Source organism: Vipera berus (genome assembly GCF_964194415.1).
Source record: "Vipera berus genome assembly, chromosome: 1".
NCBI lineage: Eukaryota > Metazoa > Chordata > Lepidosauria > Squamata > Viperidae > Vipera > Vipera berus.
Genome location: NC_138202.1, coordinates 286,670,587 through 286,693,817, shown reverse-complemented (window position 1 = coordinate 286,693,817; position 23,231 = coordinate 286,670,587). Strand labels below are relative to the sequence as shown.

At 39.1% G+C, this 23,231-nt stretch overlaps 1 protein-coding gene across 1 annotated transcript in view; it reads left to right on the top strand.

The window, feature by feature from the left end:
- Positions 1-23,231, top strand: part of PCNX2 (pecanex 2) — a gene marked incomplete at its 5' end in the record, with an annotated part of 105,903 nt that overhangs the window by 30,557 nt on the left and 52,115 nt on the right. The window contains 7 exons of the mRNA XM_081313895.1: positions 486-654; positions 4,752-4,862; positions 6,173-6,264; positions 9,450-9,559; positions 10,446-10,542; positions 15,111-15,203; positions 21,561-21,711. Coding sequence (XP_081170021.1) covers positions 486-654; positions 4,752-4,862; positions 6,173-6,264; positions 9,450-9,559; positions 10,446-10,542; positions 15,111-15,203; positions 21,561-21,711 — 823 coding nt within the window. The remainder of the gene's footprint in view (positions 1-485; positions 655-4,751; positions 4,863-6,172; positions 6,265-9,449; positions 9,560-10,445; positions 10,543-15,110; positions 15,204-21,560; positions 21,712-23,231) is intronic.

Sequence of the window (23,231 nt, the reverse complement as noted above, 5' to 3'; positions counted from 1 at the left end):
CTAAGAATAATGTCATAAGAATCTCCAGATTATTTTTTTATCACTACATACGTGATTCTTAGCAGTTAAGATGTAGCTTCTCTAGCAGATCTTGGGCCATGGGGTTTTATGAACCCACTAATAAATGACGATTATTTTAATGTTTGTATTTCCTGGCTGGTTGTTTGCTATTTGATTCTTCTACTTCTGTACTGTGTCTTGAATCACTTGATGATTAAACAACCTTACAAATCCAATAATATTAGAACTTAACAGTGAATCAGTGTTCTACTATAACCTGCATTGTAGAGATGGCTATCAAAATCTTGAGGTGGAGGGCTTATTTGGACTTTAAAATGAAATGAGTTTCTAATATCTATTTTGTGGGACATGTGATGTCTATGTAAGCACTGAAACTTCCTGAGTTTGTGCAGTGTTAGTTATGCATTTGAAATAATTTTATGTTAATATGAAATATTTGTTTTTCTGTTAACTTGCTTTTCTAGGGCCACAACCAGGTGATAATATACAGCCGGCCTATATATTTTAGCGTATTGTGTGGCCTTATTCTGTTGCTAGATGCAGGATCTAAAACCAGAAATTCCTTCATTTATACTGTTTATAACCTGAAGATATCACCTGAATCATTTCAGGTAATCAGGGACCATGTAATAGGTGAGTTACTTGTACAAAAATACAAACAGTTCTCCAAATATTTTTATTTTGCTAAGTACCCATTCTTCTCTTTCAACCTGCAAATATGGGGGGAGGGGGAGAAGAATATGGGGGGAAATGTTGTAATAATAACTAATGATTTCTTGGTGCATGATTATGAAGTTTCTGGAGTAGCTATCTGAAATCTGTTATTTAAGATAATTAGCAGACATTTCTGCATCACAAAATTTCCTGATACCAGTTTCCAAGGTTAAACCCACAAATTGCAGGATATAAAAAATAACCTTGTTGCCAGGTATGTTTGGCAAAACCTTTTATATTTCTGTACCACTTTGGAAGGTAGATCTGAACATAGCACAAAGGTCTTTACCTCACATGCCAAGTCTGTTGTAATTCAAGCTGCTTGTAATATTTTATCTCAATCAGATCAAGAGCAACAAGATTAAGAGATTGTGAGGATCTCTGTCTAGAAGCTATGCAATAAGCTGCCACAGTCAATTAAGTTATTTGAAACAAAAGCATTGTGTAATAGCTGCTATTAAAGCTCCTTTATGCTCCAGAGAAATAAGTTCAAGAGAAGCAGAATTGTTTGTGGCCTGCCCAATCTTTGATACAGTTTATGATTATTATTTTTTTTGGCGAGTCACCAATTCTTTATTTGCTGTTATGTCTCGAGCGGTTAAAATTTCATACCTGCTTCAAGGTTAGATTCCTGTTCTTTTAATTTCTTAATTCTGTGTTTTATCAACTGCTTTGGCTTATTCTGAAAGAGAATGATTTATTGCTTATAGGATGGCATGGATCCCAAAATTTCTAATAAATCAAATGGTAAGATCAGATTGAATTTCCGGGGTAAGAAATGGAGGATCATTTTTCATTTGAGGCCTGAGTGGTGGGAAGAAAGAGCTGTCAGGGAAAGGGTGGATGGGTGACACGATGCTCCCTGCATTATTATTTTTCAAAAATACAAGAAGCATCGAGGAACATTTTCTGTGTACCAGCTGTCTTCAAGCACTTTCCATAATGTTTGTTTTTGCAACTATCGGTGAGGAGAGAAATGAACTACTTCTTCACACACCTCTGCTGTACCACAGATTTAATCCCTAAAGTTCCTGGAGAAGGTTTTACCTCCTCTCCCTTCTTTCCACATGTGCACAGTTTGGGATGGAGAGAAAGTGAAATGTCTGTCACCTTGGCAATGTCCTTACCAGGAATTCCTTTTGACATAATTTTTGTTCCGTTTTTCCTCTTGACATTTTCCTCTTGACATTTTATTTAAGCATGTGACTAGGGGGGCCTTCGCCCAGGTTCACCTGGTGCGCCAGTTGCGGCCCTATCTAGACCGGGATGCCTTGCATACAGTCACTCATGCGCTCGTGACCTCTCGTTTGGACTACTGCAACGCTCTCTACATGGGGCTGCCCTTGAGGACCACTCGGAGGCTTTAGCTGGTGCAGAATGCAGCCGCGCGAGTAGTGTTGCGGGTCTCCCGATACTCCCATGTTACACCTCTGCTCCGCGAGCTGCATTGGCTGCCAGTTGCCCTCCGGGTGAGATTCAAGGTGCTGGTAATGACCTTTAAAGCCCTACATGGCATTGGTCTGGATTACCTACGGCAGCACCTGCTGCCGGCGTCAACCTCCCTCCGTCCAGTGCGCTCCCACAGAGTGGGCCTCCTCAGGGTGCCTCCGATCAGAGAATGTCGATTGGTGACCCCCAGGGGGAGGGCGTTCTCTGTGGGCACACCAGACCTATGGAACCGCTTGCCAGTTGAGCTCCGGACGGCCCCCGACCTTCGCTCCTTCCAACGCGATCTAAAAACTTATTTATTTGAACAATCCAGCCTGGTCTGATGGGGTTGGGGTTTGGATTTGGTTTTAACATTGTTTTAATCATCATTTTATATTGGGCATAATTATTTAATTCTTTTTTAACTTTTCTATGTATATTTCGATATTTATTGCCCTGTACACCGCCCTGAGTCCTTCGGGAGAAGGGCGGTATAAAAATTTAATAAATATAAATATAAATATATATATATACCTATTTTTGAATTTATGGCTATAAATTGTTGTTGCCAGAATCAATGTCTGTCCGTCTGTTGCTCTAGCTGTCTAGCTATCATTAATATTCTGACACTCTCCTTGTACACTTGAGATTGTAACTCTTAGAATTTGTTTACTGTATGGAGTCCAAAATTTTGGGTGGGTGCCAAATTAAAAAGACTGGCACTAGCCTCTGCTTTGTTAACAATCAACTCTTTATTTTCAGGTCAAATTTGCTTTCCCCCCACTTTAAAAAAAATAATTTCTAATTCTAATGATTGGACAAATGGTTCCCTTGTTGCTGAGGAATGAGCTTTTGACACTAGCAGATGTATTTGAGCTATTTCCCATGGTTGCCTGGTAACATGCTGATTTAGTCAGCATACCTCTCCTTGCTTAGTGTTGGAAGAAATCTTCATGTGAATTGAATTCCAGAAAACATTGGGGTGGACCTACAGCACACCAGTGGAGCGTTGTTCCCTCGGAAATTAATGGGTTGTAAGCCAAGACTAACTCATCTTCTTGAACTCTAGATCCAATCTTACAGCTTTCTGCTGTTGTTGCCCAAAACTAGGGCGGATGGATATTCCCCTGATGAAAAATATTTCATAGGATCTTGGGTTAATAAGTATGAATTTCTCTCCCATATTGAAGTTGTAATTTTCCTTTTATCTGACCCCCATCTCTCTGTTCTTTCCATTCAGAACTTCATTCTTGAGTGGAATGTGTTGATATCACCACTGAGAAATAAAGCAAAAAGGGTATCACTTATTTACTTTAGTTTTTCTCCCTAAATAGGCCCTGGCAAAAGATCAATGGGGAAAGACTTTGGAGTGCAATAACCACCCGTGATAAAAAGTTTGTGTAGCGCTTTGGTCCAATAAAGATTCTTGAAGGTAGCAGACTTAATCAAAGTCCGTTTTGACTCAGAACAGCAACACCTCAATTTAAAAGACTTTGATTTAGTAGACTTAAGCTGCAGCAGGCAAAACGTGTCCACGCATGGTTTGTTTTTCTGCAGGTATAAAATCCTGTTTGCCATTTTTACATTTTAATAAAATTCCATTCATCACGTAGATGACTGTAGAATATGCAGAATATTTTACACATGTGGAGAAACTAATTCAAATTTAAGTCACAGATTATCCTATCGGTATAATCAGATATCTCTTCCCCCATTTACATAGAGATATTGATTTTTGGTATAGATAAATAATTAATCATAAATGATGTTTGTGAAAAAAAAGGTGTAGAATTGAATCCCAGTATATAGGCAGGATTTGTCACTCAAGCCGATTTTCACATCAAAACATCTGTATTCTTCCTTTGTGAGGTACTTAATATCTTCCATTATTTTTTTTTTAAAAAAATATTTACTGTTTTATATTAAGAATGTTGAATCGCTCCAAAAATAAATAGCTTATATGGCTTTTTCCCCCTGAAAAGTTACGTATTTGTGCTGTCCTAAGCCATACTTCAACATAGAAGGAACTGTTTACAGAACTGCTTAGCACTGTGACTGTGTGCTGGATAGCCCATATATAATAAAGCACAAAAATACACATACTATTTTGAAAATGGCAGTAATCACAAGCTGGATGGTGCTTTCTAATGTATTGGAATAAAAATATCATTCCAGCTTGTAACATATGGTTGTTTGTAGGCCAGAAACAGAACTATGTTTTGCCCAAGAAATGGAACAAACAATCTGGGAGAACTTTGAAACACAAATTTGTACAGGCTCCCAATGGTCCTATCAACATAGCTCTCTGATTGCCTTTTCTTTCAGAAGAAGGAGCCTGACAGGAGCCATCTTTCTTCTACCAGATCATCTCTTGGCAATTTTAGTTACCACTGTTTCATCTTTTAGTAATATTAAACAGTTATGAATATATTAATCATATATTAATATATAACCGTGTAATAGAAGGGACATCAATTGCCTGTATAAATATATAAAGCATTCTTCTTGTATAAATTCTTTGGATCCAACCAAATCTCCTTTCTCTCCCTCCCTATCTTTGCTCCTTCTCTTTCCTTGTCTAATTTCAGGATTTTTATATTGCTTTCCTGTGATTTCTCTTCTTGGTCTTTTCCCACAAATCAACACATTCTGTATATATCTCCTTGAACAGATAGATATACTGGTGTTTGGTGGTTCTGGTAAGTACTATATATAGTTATATATAATATCCAGAACTGGTTGAATTTAGGTGAGAGTTTTGATAGTTGCGATTCTTTTTCACTTCAGACTGATAATCTGCCTCTGCTAAATTTTCTCTTGTCGACATTCTTATTCAAAGCATAACAATGGCCTTATCTTTCGCATTTGTTCATTTTTGCTGCTTGGGAAAAATGATCTGTACTACAGCAAACAGTTCTGTAGCAATACAATTGGATCCATGCTTCTTTTAGAAATTGATCACACGCAAAGTCTCACTAGTAGTTCATCTTTACTAAATGCATACAGTAAATCACCTTTTTAATTCTAGCATCGGTGACTTTTGGACCATGATGATGATGGTTGTCTCAGCCCAGGACCTTTTGCTCTCGTAGGAAACTACATGACCCAAGAGTTGTGCTTTGACAGACTCATTGACATTGCAGTGTACCTCAGAATGCATGAGGCTCCATTGTCCTTCCAAAATGTACATTAACTTTTCAAAACATATACACAGAATTAGAATTTAAAATAAGGAAAACCGCATTGCCCAGCAATGTTAGGGCTGGCAGATAGACTGCTTTCTAATGATCAAAAACATAAGGTAGGTGGTGGTCGCTGGGGTTGTTAAGCAAATTGGAACATAAAGAAGTGCAGCAGTTGGGCAATTGAGATATGGGAGCTAACTTCCAATAGCACATCCTTACTTTCAACCTGAAAATGACAAAATGTGCACGATAGTATCACACCTATAAATGCCACCCCTTTGTATTTGCATTGCAATTTCATATTCAAGTTTATTCAAGGATGGAGCTTACATTGTGATGCATATTTCATTACTCCATCTCTTTCTTACCAAGTTTAAAATGTAATTTCAAATCAAAAACACCTGCAATTTAGGCCACTAATGTTTAGAATAAAATGTTCTGCTTTTAATATGATACTTTATTTTCTCAAGATTCTTGCATTCAGCATTCAATTCCATTGAGTAGGTGGATACCCTTACTGCTTGCTGATTTTTCTATAACATGTGGCAACTGTCAAGTTAGAGTTCCTTGAAGTTCATCAATTCCTCTGGCGACGTGTATTTTATTGGCTCTCAATGCAAGTGTAGCATTTGTGGTTTGTTTAACTTGTGTTTTGAGACTGTTTTGGGTCCAGTAATTTATCTGATTGAATGATCAAATTTATTTTAACACATCCAGGCAAAAAGACCTTTCTGATTATAGGCAGGGGTCTTTTACCATTTTGATTTATCTTGTAGTAGTTACATCCAGATGCAAAGAAGTAAATGTCAGTTTCTGTATTTCAGCTGTTGCTGGACTGTACTCTTCACTGTACAGTATTTGTCGAAGCTTTATTGCTGTAATTGTCCTGTACACATTCTGCTTCAATGCAGTTAAGGTAAGGAGGAGCAATTCTGATAGCAAAATAGGATATGATTGCTTGTGACTATGATATTGTTTTCTCCATTTTTTTCCATATCTAGAACCTGTATGACTATAATTCTAGTTTGCATTATTTTTCCATCCTCATAAGGAAAGGTCTGCCCTGGAGAATGGGGAGGAAATGGATAGAAGGGCTTGTTGTGAACATTAGGTCTTACGCATAATTTTAGCTGCGAATGAGAAATATTTTTTATTGTTTGCCATATAATGATGAATAGATAGATAGATAGATAGATAGATAGATAGATAGATAGATAGATAGATAGATGATAGATAGATAGATAGATAGATTTGGATGGATGGATGGTCACCCAACTGCATAAGACTTTAGGTGGAGTACATATCAGTACTGTAATGATTAAAACAAGGAAAAAAGGTATGTAAATCCAGATAAAGCAATCCTTCAGACTGATAAAAATCTTATAAGAGGTGTAATCCAAAGCATGGAGGGGAAAGCCAAGTTTTCAAATATTCTTTATTTTATTTATTAATCAAATTTGAGTAGCTGCCCATCTCACCGAAATGGACTCCGGGTGGCTCAAAACCTTGAATAAAAACCACAAATGGCATATATAAATAATAGATAGTATTTTTAAAAAATGACTATACAAAGCCCCAGGTGAAGAGAGTATAAAAATGGCCACCTTAACAATGGAGCCATCTGATTATATCTCTGGTTCCCTGGGAACCCCAGACCTGATGACATAGCCAGGTTTTGAGGGCCTTCCAGAATGCCAAAAGTGATGGAGATAATGTAATTGGATGTGGGGGGGGGGGAGGCGGAGAGAATGTTCCATAAGGTGGGCACCACAGCAGAGAAAACACATATTCTGGGACCCACCAAATGTACATCCCTAGCTGATGGTATCCACAGCATGCTTTCTCTGCCCGGTCTAATAGGGGGGCTGAAATAAGTATTATCATCATCTTAAACATAATCAGTGTGGGAGCCATACAGATTGCTCTTTCTGCTGTGTATAAGCTAAGCTTTAGTTTCTTGTTAAGTTAGGGGAAAGGAAAATGAAAAGAGAGAAAAGCTGGGAATTTTTTTTTAATGATATTACAGATGGGAGAATGTGAATTTAATGGAAACTCATTTATATAGTTGGTGTTCTCTGTGGGTTAATTGAATGTTCAAAGTCTCTTTGGTAAATGGTATTAAGGGCAATCCTTTTAAACATGTCCTGTCATTTGCACATCTTTCTGCAGGCTAATAAGCTAAATTACAGCAGGCAGGTGGTTTTGCAGATAAGCAATCTTGCTTATAGCCTGGGCTTCCTAGAGCTTTGAAATATGCTTATAATGCTGCTACCCTGAAGTTAGAGAATGCGGTAAAAGATTTACAAGATATTTGCTGCAAATTACATACATCAACTGTAGACCTTCCATTTACACAGGAAAATTACATATAATTTGAATTTTTATTGCTTTTTCATTTTTGAAGATATTTGTAAGCAGGATAATTATTTGTTCCAAAATGATACTATGCATTTCATATCCTGACCCCAGTGTAGTCTAATGTTGGCATTTACATATTCCTTTATAAAAGACGTCTACCTGATTTTTTTAAAAGCATGACCTTAAATATTGGATGGGTGGATGGCTTGCAATTCAGGATTTACTTGTCATTAACTGATACTTGCTACCAGTTCAGACAGTGCTGAAGCTGCCTATATTCCATCCAAACACAAGAAAGAGCACAAATGTGTTTTCTTTCCAGAGATGTATTTACATATGAGACCAGTATTTCTCAAACTTGGCCACTTTAAGATCTGTTTATTTCAATTCCCAGAGATCTTCAATGGCAAGCTTGTTGGGGAATTCTGGGAGTTGAAGTCCACAGATCTTAAAGTTTTCTAAGGTTGAGAAACACTAATCTAGGCCATTATATTGTGTTAGTATGCGAACACAACCCTTATGGTTTGTAAATCATGTTTTATGAATTAATGTGATCGGTAAACTCAACTGCTATGGGTTCTTTGGGGGCAGGAAGAGGAATGCCTGTGAAATATGGTCATTTCTGACAAAATAGGAAAGCTAACATTTTACCAACATTTTTCCTTTTGGAGGGCTGTGGAACTTTCATCGTTCTTCAACCATAACAATCCCACTTTTAATACTTATACCAAAGTTCTATGTATTTTCTCCTTCAGAATGGCATTAAATTACTCCCCTGGATTTTAACAATTAGACTGTTGGATTTTGTTGAGTAGTCAGAGTGTTTCAAAATAAAAATGTTTTTTAGAAGGTGAAGACATCCTGAGGCAGTACATTGTCTATACTTGCTAAAATCTAACGCAGGTGTCACAGAAAAATGAAACTGTCCCTAAAGATAACTTTGGAAGACAGAATGATAGCATTTTTCATTCAAAATAACATTCATCTCCTTATGAAATGTAAACTCAAATAGCTTTAAAGCTGGCCAAGTAGCATTCTCTACTTCAAACCAAGCCGAAATGCTGCCCAGGAACGTGTTGTACTTTTAAATCACAGATAGGAGGTTTGGAGAGAGCTTACTTCTATATTGCTCATTTGTTGACTAATGAGATATTGATTGATGCTCAACTTTCTTAAATAATAGGTAGTAAATTGCTGAAAGAAGAAAGGAGAGAGGTTTTTTTGTTGTTGCTGTTATTTTCTCCACCACTTTCTGTACAGCAACTCTGTTCCCGAACATCTTCCTAGCCAAATTCTCTCTTAGATTCAACCTATCAATTTTTATTTTGCACTTTCACATGTATTCAAGTATGTTTTTTGAAGACCAAGGAAAAGTGCTTTTTCATTTAAAATTATATTTATGCAATTTAAAAAATAACGTAATTTAAATATATTTAGTTATTTAAACATAATGTATGTAATTTAAAAATGTACATGAGGAGGAAAAAAAGCCTCTCATGATTTTCCTTGCTTCTTTTACTTAATTGCCAGTTTTAAAGGTATTGTGGTTTGCATAATTAGATACCATGCCTGAAATATCACAACTTCAGTAGCCTGAAGAAATGTAATATCGCTTATTTAATACATGAAGCAGCCATTTAATTATTGTGAATTCCAGCATGTTAACGATATTTAACTTATTCCTGTAGTAACTTTAAATACACAATGTAATTCCTTCCATCTCTGTCTCCTCTTTATCTATAGGAACCGTGGAATGCTCAACATATTCCTGCACTGTTTTCTGCCTTTTGTGGACTTTTAGTGGCACTTTCTTATCATCTGAGCAGGCATAGCAGCGATCCATCTGTCTTAGTGTAAGTCAGCACCAGTTCTTCTTCATCTCTGTTAGAACTCAGATTCTCCTGCTTTCTAGTCTGGCGCCTTAACCACTAAACCAAACTGCTTCTCTTATATACATACATACATACATACATACATACATACATACATACATACATACGGAAAAGGAAAGGTTAGCAGGGCTCAGGGCCATGTTAAACCTCAGGGAGAAAGCTGTTCTAGAGGGCAGAAGACATGTGACAGGAAAAGCCATATCTTGAAAGTTTCATAAGATGATACTCTTTGACAAAGTGGACCTGAAGCATGCCTAACCTGTGAATCTAATGGGATGGGCAGAAACTACCAGAGACTGGTATTCTCTTAAGTATCCTGACTCCATACTATGAACAGCTTTATTGAGGATATCCAGGATCTTGAATTGCAGCCAGAAACCTACTGGAAGCCACTGCTTATTGTGGTGTACATTGCTTATGTAGCAGTGATGTTATATGAGTGTACTCTTGTGTACCCAAAACAGTTTATGCCATTACATTCTGGATCAGCTGGAGTTTCTGAATGCTCTTCTTGTGCTCAGGAAGTTCCTCAGACTGAGTGCCAATTAGGTCTGGAAGAACAATGCCCCTTCCTAAAATTAATGATGAAAGCTTTTCAGATATGGCGGAGGAGACCTGTGAACTTAGCAGCTGCTTAGAGTTACAGGGGTGGAATCAGAGCTTGCTCCTTCACCTCCAGACCCAAGAGATCTATTAAGTGGCTGGTAAATTGAGTTGGCTGGTAAATTGAGTTGGTAAATTCTTACTTAAATAAGCTAGGAGAAAAAATAGTATGTCTACTGTCTAGGATTGTTTTCTTTTCAGGAGATTGATGTTCTAACTGATTTTCGTTTGTTTTCTAAATTAGGTCTCTTATTCACTGTAAATATTTTCCTCACCTTGCAAAGCAACATTTTGAAGAACCACGAGTTGATCCACTCCCTGAGAAAATGAGAGAATCAGTGGTAGGTTCTTGTTCTAGAAAAAAAAAGTCTTATTAAGACCTTTGTGATGGTATCATTTGAAATATTAGAGCTATTGTGTGATAATAGAATAGAATAGAATAGAATAGAATAGAATAGAATAGAATAGAATAGAATGGAATGGAATGGAATGGAATGGAATGGAATGGAATGGAAGATGGAATGGAATGGAATGGAACAGAATTGGAAGGGACATTGAAGGTCTTCTAGTCCAGCCTATACCAGGGGTAAACAACCTTGGCTCAATTGAAGTCCATGAGTCAAGGTTGCCTACCCCTGACCTATACCACCTCAGACAAGTGACTGTCTAGTCTCTTCTTAACACCCTCCAATGATGGAGCGCCCACAATTTCTGGAGAGCTGTTCCACTGGTTAATTGTTCTCACTGTCAGGAAGTTTCTCCTTAATTCCAGGTTGCTTCTCTCTTTGGTCAGTTTCCAATCATTGTGTCTTGTCCTGCCCTCTGGTGCTTTGGAGAATAACGTGACCCCCTCCTTCTTTGTGGCAGCCCCTCAAATACTGCAATACCATTATCATGTCACCCCTGTTCCTTCTTTTCTTAGGCTAGCCAAACCCACGTCCTGCAGCCATTCTTCATATGTTTTAGTCTCCAGGCCTTTGATGTTATTATATTAAATTGCTTAAATATCTTTACAATAGAGCTGTAAACTGGTCCAGATGGATTCTTTGTTGAATGACAGAAGAAGGACAATATCAGGGACTTGTTGCACTTCTTTTTTCTCCGCTTTACCCCCACTCCAGCTTATATGAAAAAAGTAACTGGAATTCTTTACTGTTTTAAGATGCTTCCTATTTTGTCGTTTTATTTCCCAAAATTGTATACAGGCAGTCCTTGACTTACAACAGTTGATTTAGTGACTGTTCAAAGTTACAACAGCACTGAAAAAAGTGAGCTATGACCCCTTTTCACATTTACGACCATTGCAGCGTCCCCAGGGTCACCTGATCAAAATTCAGATGCTTGGCAACTGGTTCATATTTGTGACAGTTGCCATGTCCATGTGATCAGCTTTTGCGACCTTCTGACAAGCAAAGTCAAAGGGGAAGCCAAATTCACTTAACAACCATGTTACTAATTTAGCCACAGTTGATTCACTTAACAACTGTGGCAAGAAAGGTCATAAAATGGGGGGAAATTCGCTTAACAAATGCCTCACTTAGCAACATAAATTTTGGGCTCAATTGTGGTTGTATGTTGAGGACTCCATGTACTATACTTTTTTTTTTTGCCTTTGACTCAAAATTTACGTCTGGCAATTACATGAATAAGTCCTTGCAACTTTCTAGGCAGTATTTTCAGAAATGGGTTTGCCACTGCTTTCTCCCTAGTCCTGAGAAGAGTGATAGCCTCAGGATCAGCCAGATGATTTCATGCCCAAGGCAGGACTACAATTCAGATTTCGCCTGTACTGAGTCCAGCATCTTAATCACGCAACTGAAGTGGCTCTCATACTGCTCAAAAGCCTCAGTTAGTAGTAATAAAACCAACTGCAATACAAAAACAGCCTTTGAGGGAGTACATACACCTCTCGGCTTTTGGAACTGCTTGGTAAATGCAGAATGCAGAAATCCAGATAAATCTTGAATCCATTTGGGTGCATTCATGCAGAGGTGGTTTTTTTTGTATGCAATTGGAATTTGGTGTGATTGGCAGTTGTATGTTATCCCAAAAAAGCTTATGCTTTTTGACAACATTTATTGGTTGGGGAAGGTGCACCTAGACTCCACCACCACCAGATGAGCTTCTCATGGCGTGACAAGTCAGTCACATGACCAATTGACCACATAAGACCTATAAAAGCAGAAGAGAACTGAAACAAGACACTTCAATCGAAATTCCACTGATGCTGTTACATAGCCTGGGGACGAAACATTCAAAAACTAAACAAGAAGCTCGGAGAACAAACCACCAACATCTACCACTCCAGCTACAAACACTTTCCACCATTTCTAACAGAACATTGTACTATATGAGAACTAATACAGAGAAGTCCTGCTTTGTCATCCACGCTTCTCTTATTTCACAATGGAGCAGAACTTTGAGCCAACGATGGGAGTGGGGGGGAGCAATAGTTTATACAATTTTAGAGACACAGTGTAGACTACTTTTTCCACATGGACATTGGTAACTATTCTCTAGCAAATATGAGCAGTTTTGGACACAAGAGATAAATGGTTAGTTTCAATCCTTTTAAAACTCAAAGCAATTATGGCAGGCCTTTGATTTTCATTCGCCCAGCAGTGCTAGCAGAGACAGTAGTGTTCTGTACCAGCCTGCTACCGGCCCTGCAGAAAAGGCAACCCCTTTATAAATGGCAAGAGGCTGGAATGACGTCTGCCAAATTTATTACTACAAAAAACAAACAAGACACGAACCAAGATACAGGAGCTTTGAAACACTATCTGAGCGGTTGCTTTCAGCAAACCAGCCCTCCCCACACATTCCCTTTATAAAGAGTTCAGGGCGTGGCCTCTCTCTGCCTCCTTCCGAGAAGCCCCACAGCCTTCCTCTGTTTACTCCTACTTGACTGCCTCCTGCGTCGGGCGTCCTTGAACAGGGCCAGCTGTGGGTCATCTTCATCCACACTGTCAGGCTCACACAGCTGGGTCTCCATGGTGACCAAGTGGGAGGGGCCTGCCTGAGGGCTAGCATCAGCAAGATCTTCAACCCCCTCAGCAAGGTCTTCAACACCCCCCTCCTCCTCTGAGTCATCCGACCCAACTGCCGAACCCACAGGCTGACCCTGAATCACAACAAGTAGTATGCTGGAGTCACTCGTACTGGCTTGTGAGAATCAGTTGTTAAATTTTAGGGAATTTGGTCAAGAGCAGACTTCACATCTAGCACATCAGCCAACTGTTCAGCAGCTAATGATGCATTGCAGCAGTAACGATGGAGCTGGCAGAGCAGAGGATGAGGCTATTGCTGTGGTTGGATTCAAAGGCATAAAGGAACCTTGGGTGCCTGGGGCATGTAGCTAGAATTTCTTAAGGCAGCTGAATCTTTTTCTGAGATAGTCAAGCTAGACTCCACAAGTGCTGTGTGATTCCTTGAAAGCACATCCCAGTTCGATGGGGGAGGAACAAAAATCACTGGGCATGCCAACAACTGTCACACACGTGAATTTATTGAAGCCTGGTATTCTCCAAAGGAGCAATTAACAAGCATATTGATCTAGATCCAGCATACGAATACGTAAGAAACCAGATCATTCAAATGACCAATCAACAAGAGAACCAATCAGCTGCTCAGAATTTAAATATAGCTCCAAATCAGGGGTCTTCAAACTTGGCCCTTTTGTGACTTGTGGACTTCAACTCCCAGAATTCCTCAGTCAGGTGCCTGGCTGAGGAATTCTGGGAGTTGAAGTCCACAAGTCGTAAAAGGGCCAAGTTTGAAGACTCCTGCTCCAAATGAACATGACCAACTGACCACACAAGACATTTATAAGGTAAGGAAAATAGGACAAGAAAATCCTGCTGATGATGTTATCTAGTCTGGTAAGGAAAGGTTCAGAAACTAAACTGAAACAAGCTTGGAGAGCGAACCACTGTCAAAATTGTTGATTAGTACTATGCTTCCTGGCCTGCAGCTTTGAAGTGTCTTTTTGCCTTCGAGTTCAAAGTGTTATACAGCTCTGGCAAAGACAAATTAATCCTTTCCCTCTACATTGCTTGCACTGAGTTGTTCTTGCAGAGATTTTGATGATTCCTTAGGGAATTTTAGAAGACAGGTATAAGACACATAATTTTATTTGTATTGAAGAGGGACAGTTATTCAGTTTCACTCCCCTCCCAGTCAGGAAAGCAGTTTTTGAGACATTTGCTGTGTAGAAAGTTTCAGTGGGCCAAATTCATAATCACATTAGAAATTGTTCCAAGTGTTTTGTTGAGAAAATTATCTTCTCTGTATCCATATCCACCAAGGAAAATAGGTATTATTGGCAAAGTGTTCATCGTGCTTATATAAAGAATTCAGAATATAAGAAATTATGAACAGCTCCTGTTTCCTTCCTTCCTTCCTTCCTTCCTTCCTTCCTTCCTTCCTTCCTTCCTTCCTTCCTTCCTTTCCTTCCTTCCTTCCTTCCTTCCTTCCTTCCTTCCTTCCTTCCTTCCTTCCTTCCTTCCTCCCTTTCCAGCAAAGAATTAATTCATTTTTGCCTTACAACAACTCTCAGTGATACCAATTACCGGTATATAGCCATTAGGAACATGTTGTTTGTATCTGAAAGTGAAATCAATTCTTCCCAGTCTGAGTGCATTAAAGATTGTTCCTGTATAACCTCCTTTTCTTAAAAAAAATTGTCCTTGTGGAGGGGGTGTGCTTAATAAACCAGGTATCTGGATTCAAGAAGTTTTGCCAACACATTGGCCTGAACATTAAACAAGTACAAGGGGAGAGGATTCTTTAAAGCCAAGACTCCTGAAATTATTATGCAACTGTTAACTGCAGAGAAAGAAGTAGTTTGATTTTGTAAATCAAATGAGTCTTTACTTGTATTTCTGTATTTTAAAAATTGTATTTGCAGAGGGAAACCCTGAGATCAGATCTCGTCGTGTGCTCTGTGGCTGCTGTGCTCTCCTTTGCAGTCAGCGCCAGTACCGTTTTCTTGTCATTAGGGGTTAGTATTACCATTTCTTTCCTTCTGTGTTGTTATTCCTTTAAGACAATATATCTGTTATTCAGAGCAATTAGATACTGTTTCAGATTGCTTTAAAAATCAGAGGAGGGGAAGAAATATTTGCTTGTAAGAGAGAATGGGTAATGAGGTTTCATATCGTTTCACACATTAAGAGTCTAGTTACAAATATATAGCAATTATAGCATAATGGCACTAAGAGATTTCGTGGGAGCAGTAATAAATCTTTTGGCACCAACAGGGCTGAGGTAATGTTATGTTTGGGAATATGTATGAACATTCTGAATGTTGAGGAAAATGGTCAACTATGAGACATTCAGAGCTGCCCTACTTTGCTGCATTGAAATGGAAAGTCAGTTTGGCAGGGGGGAAAAAACAACTTGAAAAGGAGAGGGCAAATAGTGGGGACTGAGTGAAGCAGGATCCAAGAAAAAAAAAGTAGGTCACCTCTGGGTGGGGAGTACAGAATATTTTAAATTTGAAATGTTTTGAATTTAAAATGCTGGTTTCAGGTTTGAAACATTTGGTTTGATGTGCATCACGAGCCATCTCATTCATATTGGAAGTGTTTGAGGCTCAAAATGGAACACGTCAGACTCCAAACAGAGATACTTGGGGCTCAAGGCACATTCTGAATGGTCCAAAATAACTTAGTTTTGGATCCGAGCCTGTTTCGAGTAGGAAGTTTTGAATCTGCCGTTATTTGAATTGGAAAACGTTTTATATATCACCTGTTATACCTACATCTTTTCCTTGTCATTACATCTTTAATGCCACCCACTGTCTGCCACCTCATTCTTTCCATTTCATTCCTTCTAACTACCACCTGTTTTCTCCTTACCATTAATCATCCCTTTCCTTTCCTTTTCCTCTTTCTCATTGGCAGCAGAAAAAGGCATGGGGCTGAGGTAGGGCAATAGCCCTTCACAGTCTATGTTAAAATTTAAGGTATTTGCCTAGGTTAGCAACTTCTTGCTTCCTGCTTTGCAAATACCCCACCAGTAAAGGCACTTGCTGTCCTTATTAATTTATGGCTCTCATCGTTGATATGCTTCAAGACAGTGCAGGTAGACCTTGTCTTACAAATGAAAGTTACAATGGACCCCCATTATTATTATTATTTTTAACATTTGTATTATTGTCTTTTATTGTTGTTAGCCGCCCTGAGTCCTTCGGGAGATAGGGCGGCATATAAGTCCCAAAAATAAATAAATAAACAAACAAACAAACAAACAAACAAACAAATAAATAAATAAATAAATAAATAAATAAATGTATGTATGTATGTATGTTACAGTGTGACCCAGTTTCAAACTTCCCACATTCCCCCTAGTCATGTGACTGCAGTTTGGGCTTTCAGCAATTGGCCCACATTTATGACTGTAGCACCCCACAGTCCTGTGATCACAAGTTTATTATTGTTTTGCTGGAAGTGGGCATTTATTTCCAGTTGCCAGCAAAAAAAGTCCCATAATTAACAATGACTGTCATATTCACTTAACGATTTCCACAAAAAAAGGCTGTACAGTCACACAATGACCTGCTTTACAATTTTTATGACTGCAGTTGCCAGGCTTATTTATGATCATAAGTCAAGGACTGTCTATAGCTGACTGGTTGCTGTCAGAACAAGGCAGCATACTGTACTTTACAGTGTTCTATGCCTGACTGACAGCTCCTCTGACAAGGTACATGTATCAAATACACCTGGTCTTTGTTCATCATTTTAGCAGTAACCCAGAGGGACCTGGGTCCATACCTGATGTTCTGTCCCTTGTGGCATTGCTGGTGTTTATAATAATCTCCTGAAACAAGCAAACTTGAGTCTGAAGGTTATAAAGCTTTCTTGTTTCTGTGAACCATAGTTTTAAGAATTTGGGTATAACAGTGAACTGGAGATATTTAAAAACTGAAGTGCACATTATTCTATCACTGCAGGGATGAGCTTTTCAAAATAAGATTAGCCAGGTGTCAGAAAATGGTTTTGGAAATGTATGACCTACCATTTCTTTCTTTTTTTTTAAAGTAATATTTTCTAATAATCAAAATACACAGCAATATGTGTTATGCCAGATATTTTGTGATATCTTACAATAATATCTTGCATTGTTTAAATTATAGTAGTGAACTCTGGTGACTATGATATGATCAATGACTATTGATACTTATATCAATACTTATATGCTTATATGCTATAAGTATATAGCATAAGGCAGATTTTTTCTTTTCGTTCTTAGTTTGCATTTTTCATTTTTTAAAGTTCTTTTTAAGATGAAAAATTGCTTTGTTACAATAAAAATAAAGACATTCAAAATTTATTTTTTAAAAGATTAGGTTAGCCTCCCCAAATCTGAATCCCTCCATATATTCTACGTTAGGATTATTCTTGCCTTTATCAAGGATAAACAAAAAACAAAAAACCCTGTGGTCCAGTACTTTTAGAAGGAACCAAGCCAGGGAAGGCTGGGTTAATTTTATGTCCTAGCAAGGTCATTTTGTGGAGCATTAATGTACACTGAGAGCTAAAGCCACATAGCGGGGACATGGATGTCTCCACAAGAATGGGATAATCAACATGACAGGCAGTTCTACCTATTATATACAAAATATGGAACCACACCTATAAATTCATTTATGATTTAAAATAACTTTGGTGTGTTCACCAATATATATTTGTCCTTTGTTGTTGTTAGCTGCAAAGTCGTGTCTGACCCATCGCGACCCCATGGACAATGTTCCTCCAGGCCTTCCTGTCCACTACCATCTTCTGGAGTCCATTTAAGCTCACACCTACTGCTTCAGTGACTCCATCCAGCCACCTCATTCTCTGTCGTCCCCTTCTTCTCTTGCCCTCAACCTTTCCCAGCATTAGGCTCTTCTCCAGTGAGTCCTTCCTTCTCATTAGGTGGCCAAAGTATTTGAGTTTGAACTTCAGGATCTGGCCTTCTAAAGAGCAGTCAGGGTTGATCTCCTCTAGGACTGACCGGTTTGATCGCCTTGCAGTCCAAGGGACTCGCAGGAGTCTTCTCCAGCACCATAGTTCAAAGGCTTCAATTCTTTGGCGCTCAGCCTTTCTTATGGTCCAGCTTTCACTGCCATACATTGCAACTGGGAAGACCATAGCCTTGACTATACGCACTTTTGTTGACAGGGTGATGTCTCTGCTTTTTAGTGTGCTGTCTAGATTTGCCATGGCTTTCCTCCCGAGGAGCAAGCGTCTTTTAATTTCTTGGCTACAGTCCCCATCTGCAGTGATCTTGGAGCCCAGGAAAATAAAATCTGTCACTACCTCCATTTCTTCCCCATCTATTTGCCAGGAATTGAGAGGGCCAGATGCCATGATCTTGGTTTTCTTAATGTTTAGTTTCAACCCACGTTTTGCACTCTCCTTCTTCACTCGCAACAAGAGGCTCTTTAGTTCCTCTTCACTTTCTGCCATTAGAGTGGTATCATCTGCATATCTTAGGTTGTTGATGTTTCTTCCGGCAATCTTAATTCCAACTTTTGATTCATCTAGCCCTGCCTTTCACATGATGTGCTCTGCATATAGGTTAAATGGGCAAGGCGACAGTATACAGCCTTGCCAGACTCCTTTCCCAATTTTGAACCAATCAGTGGTTCCGTGTCCAGTTCTCACTGTTGCTTCTTGGCCTGCATATAGGTTTCTCAAGAGACAAATAAGATGGTCTGGTATGCCCATCTCTTTAAGGACTTGCCACAGTTTGTTATGATCCACACAATCAAAGGCTTTAGCATAGTCAATGAAGCAGAAGTAGATGTTTTTCTGGAACTCTCTAGCTTTCTCCATGATCCAGCGTATGTTAGCAATTTGATCTCTAGTTCCTCTGCCTCTTTGAAAACCTGCCTGTACTTCTGGTAGTTCTCGATCCACATACTGCTGGAGTCTAGCTTGTAGAATTTTAAGCATGACTTTACTAGCATGTGAAATGAGTGCAATGGTGCGATAGTTTGAACATTCTTTGGCACTGCCTTTCTTTGGAATTGGAATGTAAACTGATCTTTTCCAATCCTGTGGCTACTGTTGAATTTTCCAAATTTGCTGGCAAATTGAGTCTAGCACTTTTACTGCATCATCTTTTAAGATTTTGAATAGCTTAGCTGGAATACTCTGACCTCCATGAGCTTTGTTATTGCTCAGTTTTTCTAAGGCCCACTTCACTTCACATTCTAGGATGTCTGGCTAGAGGTCAGTGACCACCTCATCGTGGTTATCAGGGACATTAAGCTGGTTCTTGTATAGTTCTTTTGTGTAATTTTGCCACCTCTTAATCTCTTCTGCCTCTGTTAGGTCCCTGCCATTTTGGTCCTTTATCGTGCCCATTTTTGCATGAAACGTTCCCTTCATCTCTCCAATTTTCTTGAAAAGATCTCTGGTCCTCCCTATTCTATTGTTTTCTTCTATTTCTTTGCACTGTTCGTTTAAGAGGCATTCTTATCTCTTCTAGCTTTTCTCTGGAATTCTGCATTCAGTTGGGTGTATCTTTCTTTTTCTCCCTTGCCTTTCGCTTCCCTCCTTTCCTCAGCTATTTGCAAAGCTTCCTCAGACAGCCATTTTGCTTTCTTGCATATCTTTTTCTTTGGGATGGTTTTAGCTGCTACTTCTTGTACAATGTTGTGAACCTCCATCCATAGTTCTTCAGGCACTCTGTCTATCAGATCTAATTCCTTAAATCTATTTGTCACCTCTACTGTATATTCGTCAGTATACTGTATATTTAGTTCATACCTGAGTAGCCTAGTGCTTTTCCCTACTTTCTTCAGTTTAAGCCTTAATTTTGCAATGAGAAGCTCATACTCTGAGCCACAGTCAGCTCCTGGTCTTGTTTTTAACTGACTGTATATTGCTTCTCCATCTTTGGCTGCAGAGCACAGTCAATCTGATTTCTGTGTTGACCGTCTGGTGATGTCCATGTGTAGAGCCCTCTCTTGGGTTGTTGGAAAAGAATGTTTGCTATGACCATCGTATTCTCTTGACAAAATTCTATCAGCCTGTGCCCTGCTTCATTTTGTACTCCAAGACCAAACTTGCCTGTTATTGTGGTTATCTTTTGGCTTCCTACTTTAGCATTCCAATCCCCCATGATGATAAGGACATTATTTTTTGGTGTTAGTTCTATAAGGTGCTGTAGGGCTTCACAGAACCAGGCAATTTCATCCTCTTCAGCACTGGTGGTTGGGGCATAGACTTGGACTACTGTGATATTGAATGGTTTGCCTTGGATTGAAACTGAGATCATTCTGTCATTTTGGGGATTGTATCCCAGTATTGCTTTTCCTACTCTTTTATTGACTATGAAGGCTACTCCATTTCTTCTGAGGGATTCTTGCCCACAGTAGTATACCTGATGGTCATCTGAATTAAAGTCACCTATTCCTATCCATTTTAGTTTGCTGATTTCTAAGATGTCGATGTTCAGTCTTGTCATCTCTTGTTTGACCATGTCCAGCTTGCCTTGATTCATGGATCTTACATTCCAGGTCCCTATGGAGAAAAATTCTTTACAGCATCGGACTTTCCTTTCACCACCAGATACATCCACAGCTGAGCATCCTTTCGGCTTTGGCCCAGTTGCTTCATTCTTTCTGGCACTACTAGTACTAGCCCTCTGCTCTTCCCCAGTAGCATATTGGACGCCTTCCGACCTGAGGGGCTCATCTTCCAGCGTCATATCTTTTTTTTCCTTTTCGTACTGTCCATGGGGTTTTCATGGCAATGATACTGGAGTGGGTTGCCATTTCCTTCTCCAGTGGATCACGTTTTGTCAGAACTATCTGCTATGACCTTTCCGTCTTGGGTGGCCCTGCATGGCATAGCTCATAGCTTCATTGAATTACGCAAACCCCTTTGCCACGACAAGGCAGTAATCCATGAAGGGGATATTTGTCCTACTTCCCTACATTTATTACTTTCCTACATTTATTTATTGTCGAGTTTTAGTAAATTGAAGGATATAATTTTTCCGTCTTTGAGTTTTGCACAATTTGAGCTCCTCCTTTTGCAATCCACTAGCATTCCACACAAAACATTTCCTGCATTTTATCCCTCAGCACAATTATATCTTTTGTTTTGTGAGCAAACAAATGTCTTACTAGAAAATTTATTTCTTGTGTTCTTTTCTCCTTCAACTACAGTATTAGAAAATTTTCATGAAATAAAACATTTTATTAAACAAAAATAAAGCTCTTTTCATTTCTCAGTTACTTTCCAATAACATTTTTTGGGGGAAATTGCATTTTTAACTGACTTTTTTAAATCAAGATAATATTTTAAATTAAAAATGGTTTAAGTATGTCTTTTTCTGCTTCCTTTTAATCCAGCAACTACTCAGCCTGGTGCTTTTCATTTTTGCATGGACTGTGGGATTCATAACACACTACATACTTCCTCAACTTCGCAAGCATCATCCATGGATGTGGATATCCCACCCTATCCTTAAAAATAAGGAATATCGGCAGAGAGAATTAAGAGGTATGTAAAACATTAGGTTACCCCAATACAAATGTGTAAATTACACTGTTTATTATGCTTTACATTAAAGTTAATATGCTATTTTGAACATTATTATGAATCATGAAGTAAAGAGGAAGTTATAATTAGACAGAAATAGAAATCACAATGTTAAAGTGATTAAGCTGGCAGGAATAGCCAACACCCTAGATCAGGGGTAGGGAACCTTGGCTCGTTTATGACTTGTGGACCAATACCCAAAATTCCTGAACTAGCCATGCTGACTCAGGAATTCTGGGAGTCCACAAGTCATAAAAGAGCCAAGATTCCCTACCCCTGCCCTCAGGGTTGTTAAACTGCCAGCCCGCGGGCCAGGTGGATCACCAGGAAACCACGCCCACCCCATTGCCGGCAATGGAGAAAAAGCTCCGATACGTCGCACCACGTCACATGATGTCGCAAGTTTGACATGTCTGCCTGCCCTAGATGATAGGCTCAAGATCCAGACAAATCTTGACAGACTTGAATACTGGGCCCTATCTAACAAAATGAAATTCAGTGTAGAGAAAAGTAAAGTCTTACACTTAGGCAAGAAAAACCAAAAGTACACATATAGATTGGGTGAAACCAGGCATAATAGCAGTAACTGTGAGAGGGATCTTGGAATCTTAGTGGACAATCAACTGAATATGAGCCAACAGTGTGTGGCGGCAGCCAAAAAAGCCAATGCAATCCTAAATTGCATTAACAGAGGGATTCAATCACAATCATGTGAGGTACTAATACCACTCTATAAAAGCCTTAGTAAGACCACACCTAGAATACTGCGACCAATTTTGTTCTCCGCACTATAAAAAAGATGTTTAGACTCTGGAAAAAGTGCAGAGAAGAGCAAGAAAGATGATCAGGGGACTGGAGGCTAAAACATATTAAGAACGGTTACAGTCTAGGGAAGAGAAGGACCAGGGGAGACATGATAGCAGTGTTCCAATGTTTGAGGGGCTGTCACAGAGAGGAACTGAAGGCCAGACAAGGAATAACGGATAGAAACTGATCAAGGAGAGATTCAACCTAGAAATGAGGAGAAATTTTCTGACAGTGAGAACAAACAAGCAATGGAACAGTTTGCCTTCAGATGTTGTGGGAGTTTCATCACTGGAAGCTTTCAAGAAGAGACTGGACTGCCATCTGTCAGAAATGATGTAGGGTCTTCTGCTTGGGCGGGCGGGGGGGGGGGTGGATTAGATTACCTAAAAGATCCCTTCCAACTCTGTTATTCTGATTCTGATTCTAAAGTAAATGAATGGGTGCAGGGATTATAATACAGCAAAAAGGCGAACCTTCTCAGTGGTTGCTATAGAACACTTTTCCCCAACCAATTCAATCTAAACCCTGGACTGTAGATCTCAGAATTTCCAGCCAGCATGGATTCAGCCCAGTTGACTGGGCATTCTAGAAATTGAAATCCCAACCCATTTAGAAGGACTTGGGGCAAAGGGGAGCCTGCCCAAGAAACAGCAAACCGTGATAGAATAGGGCTA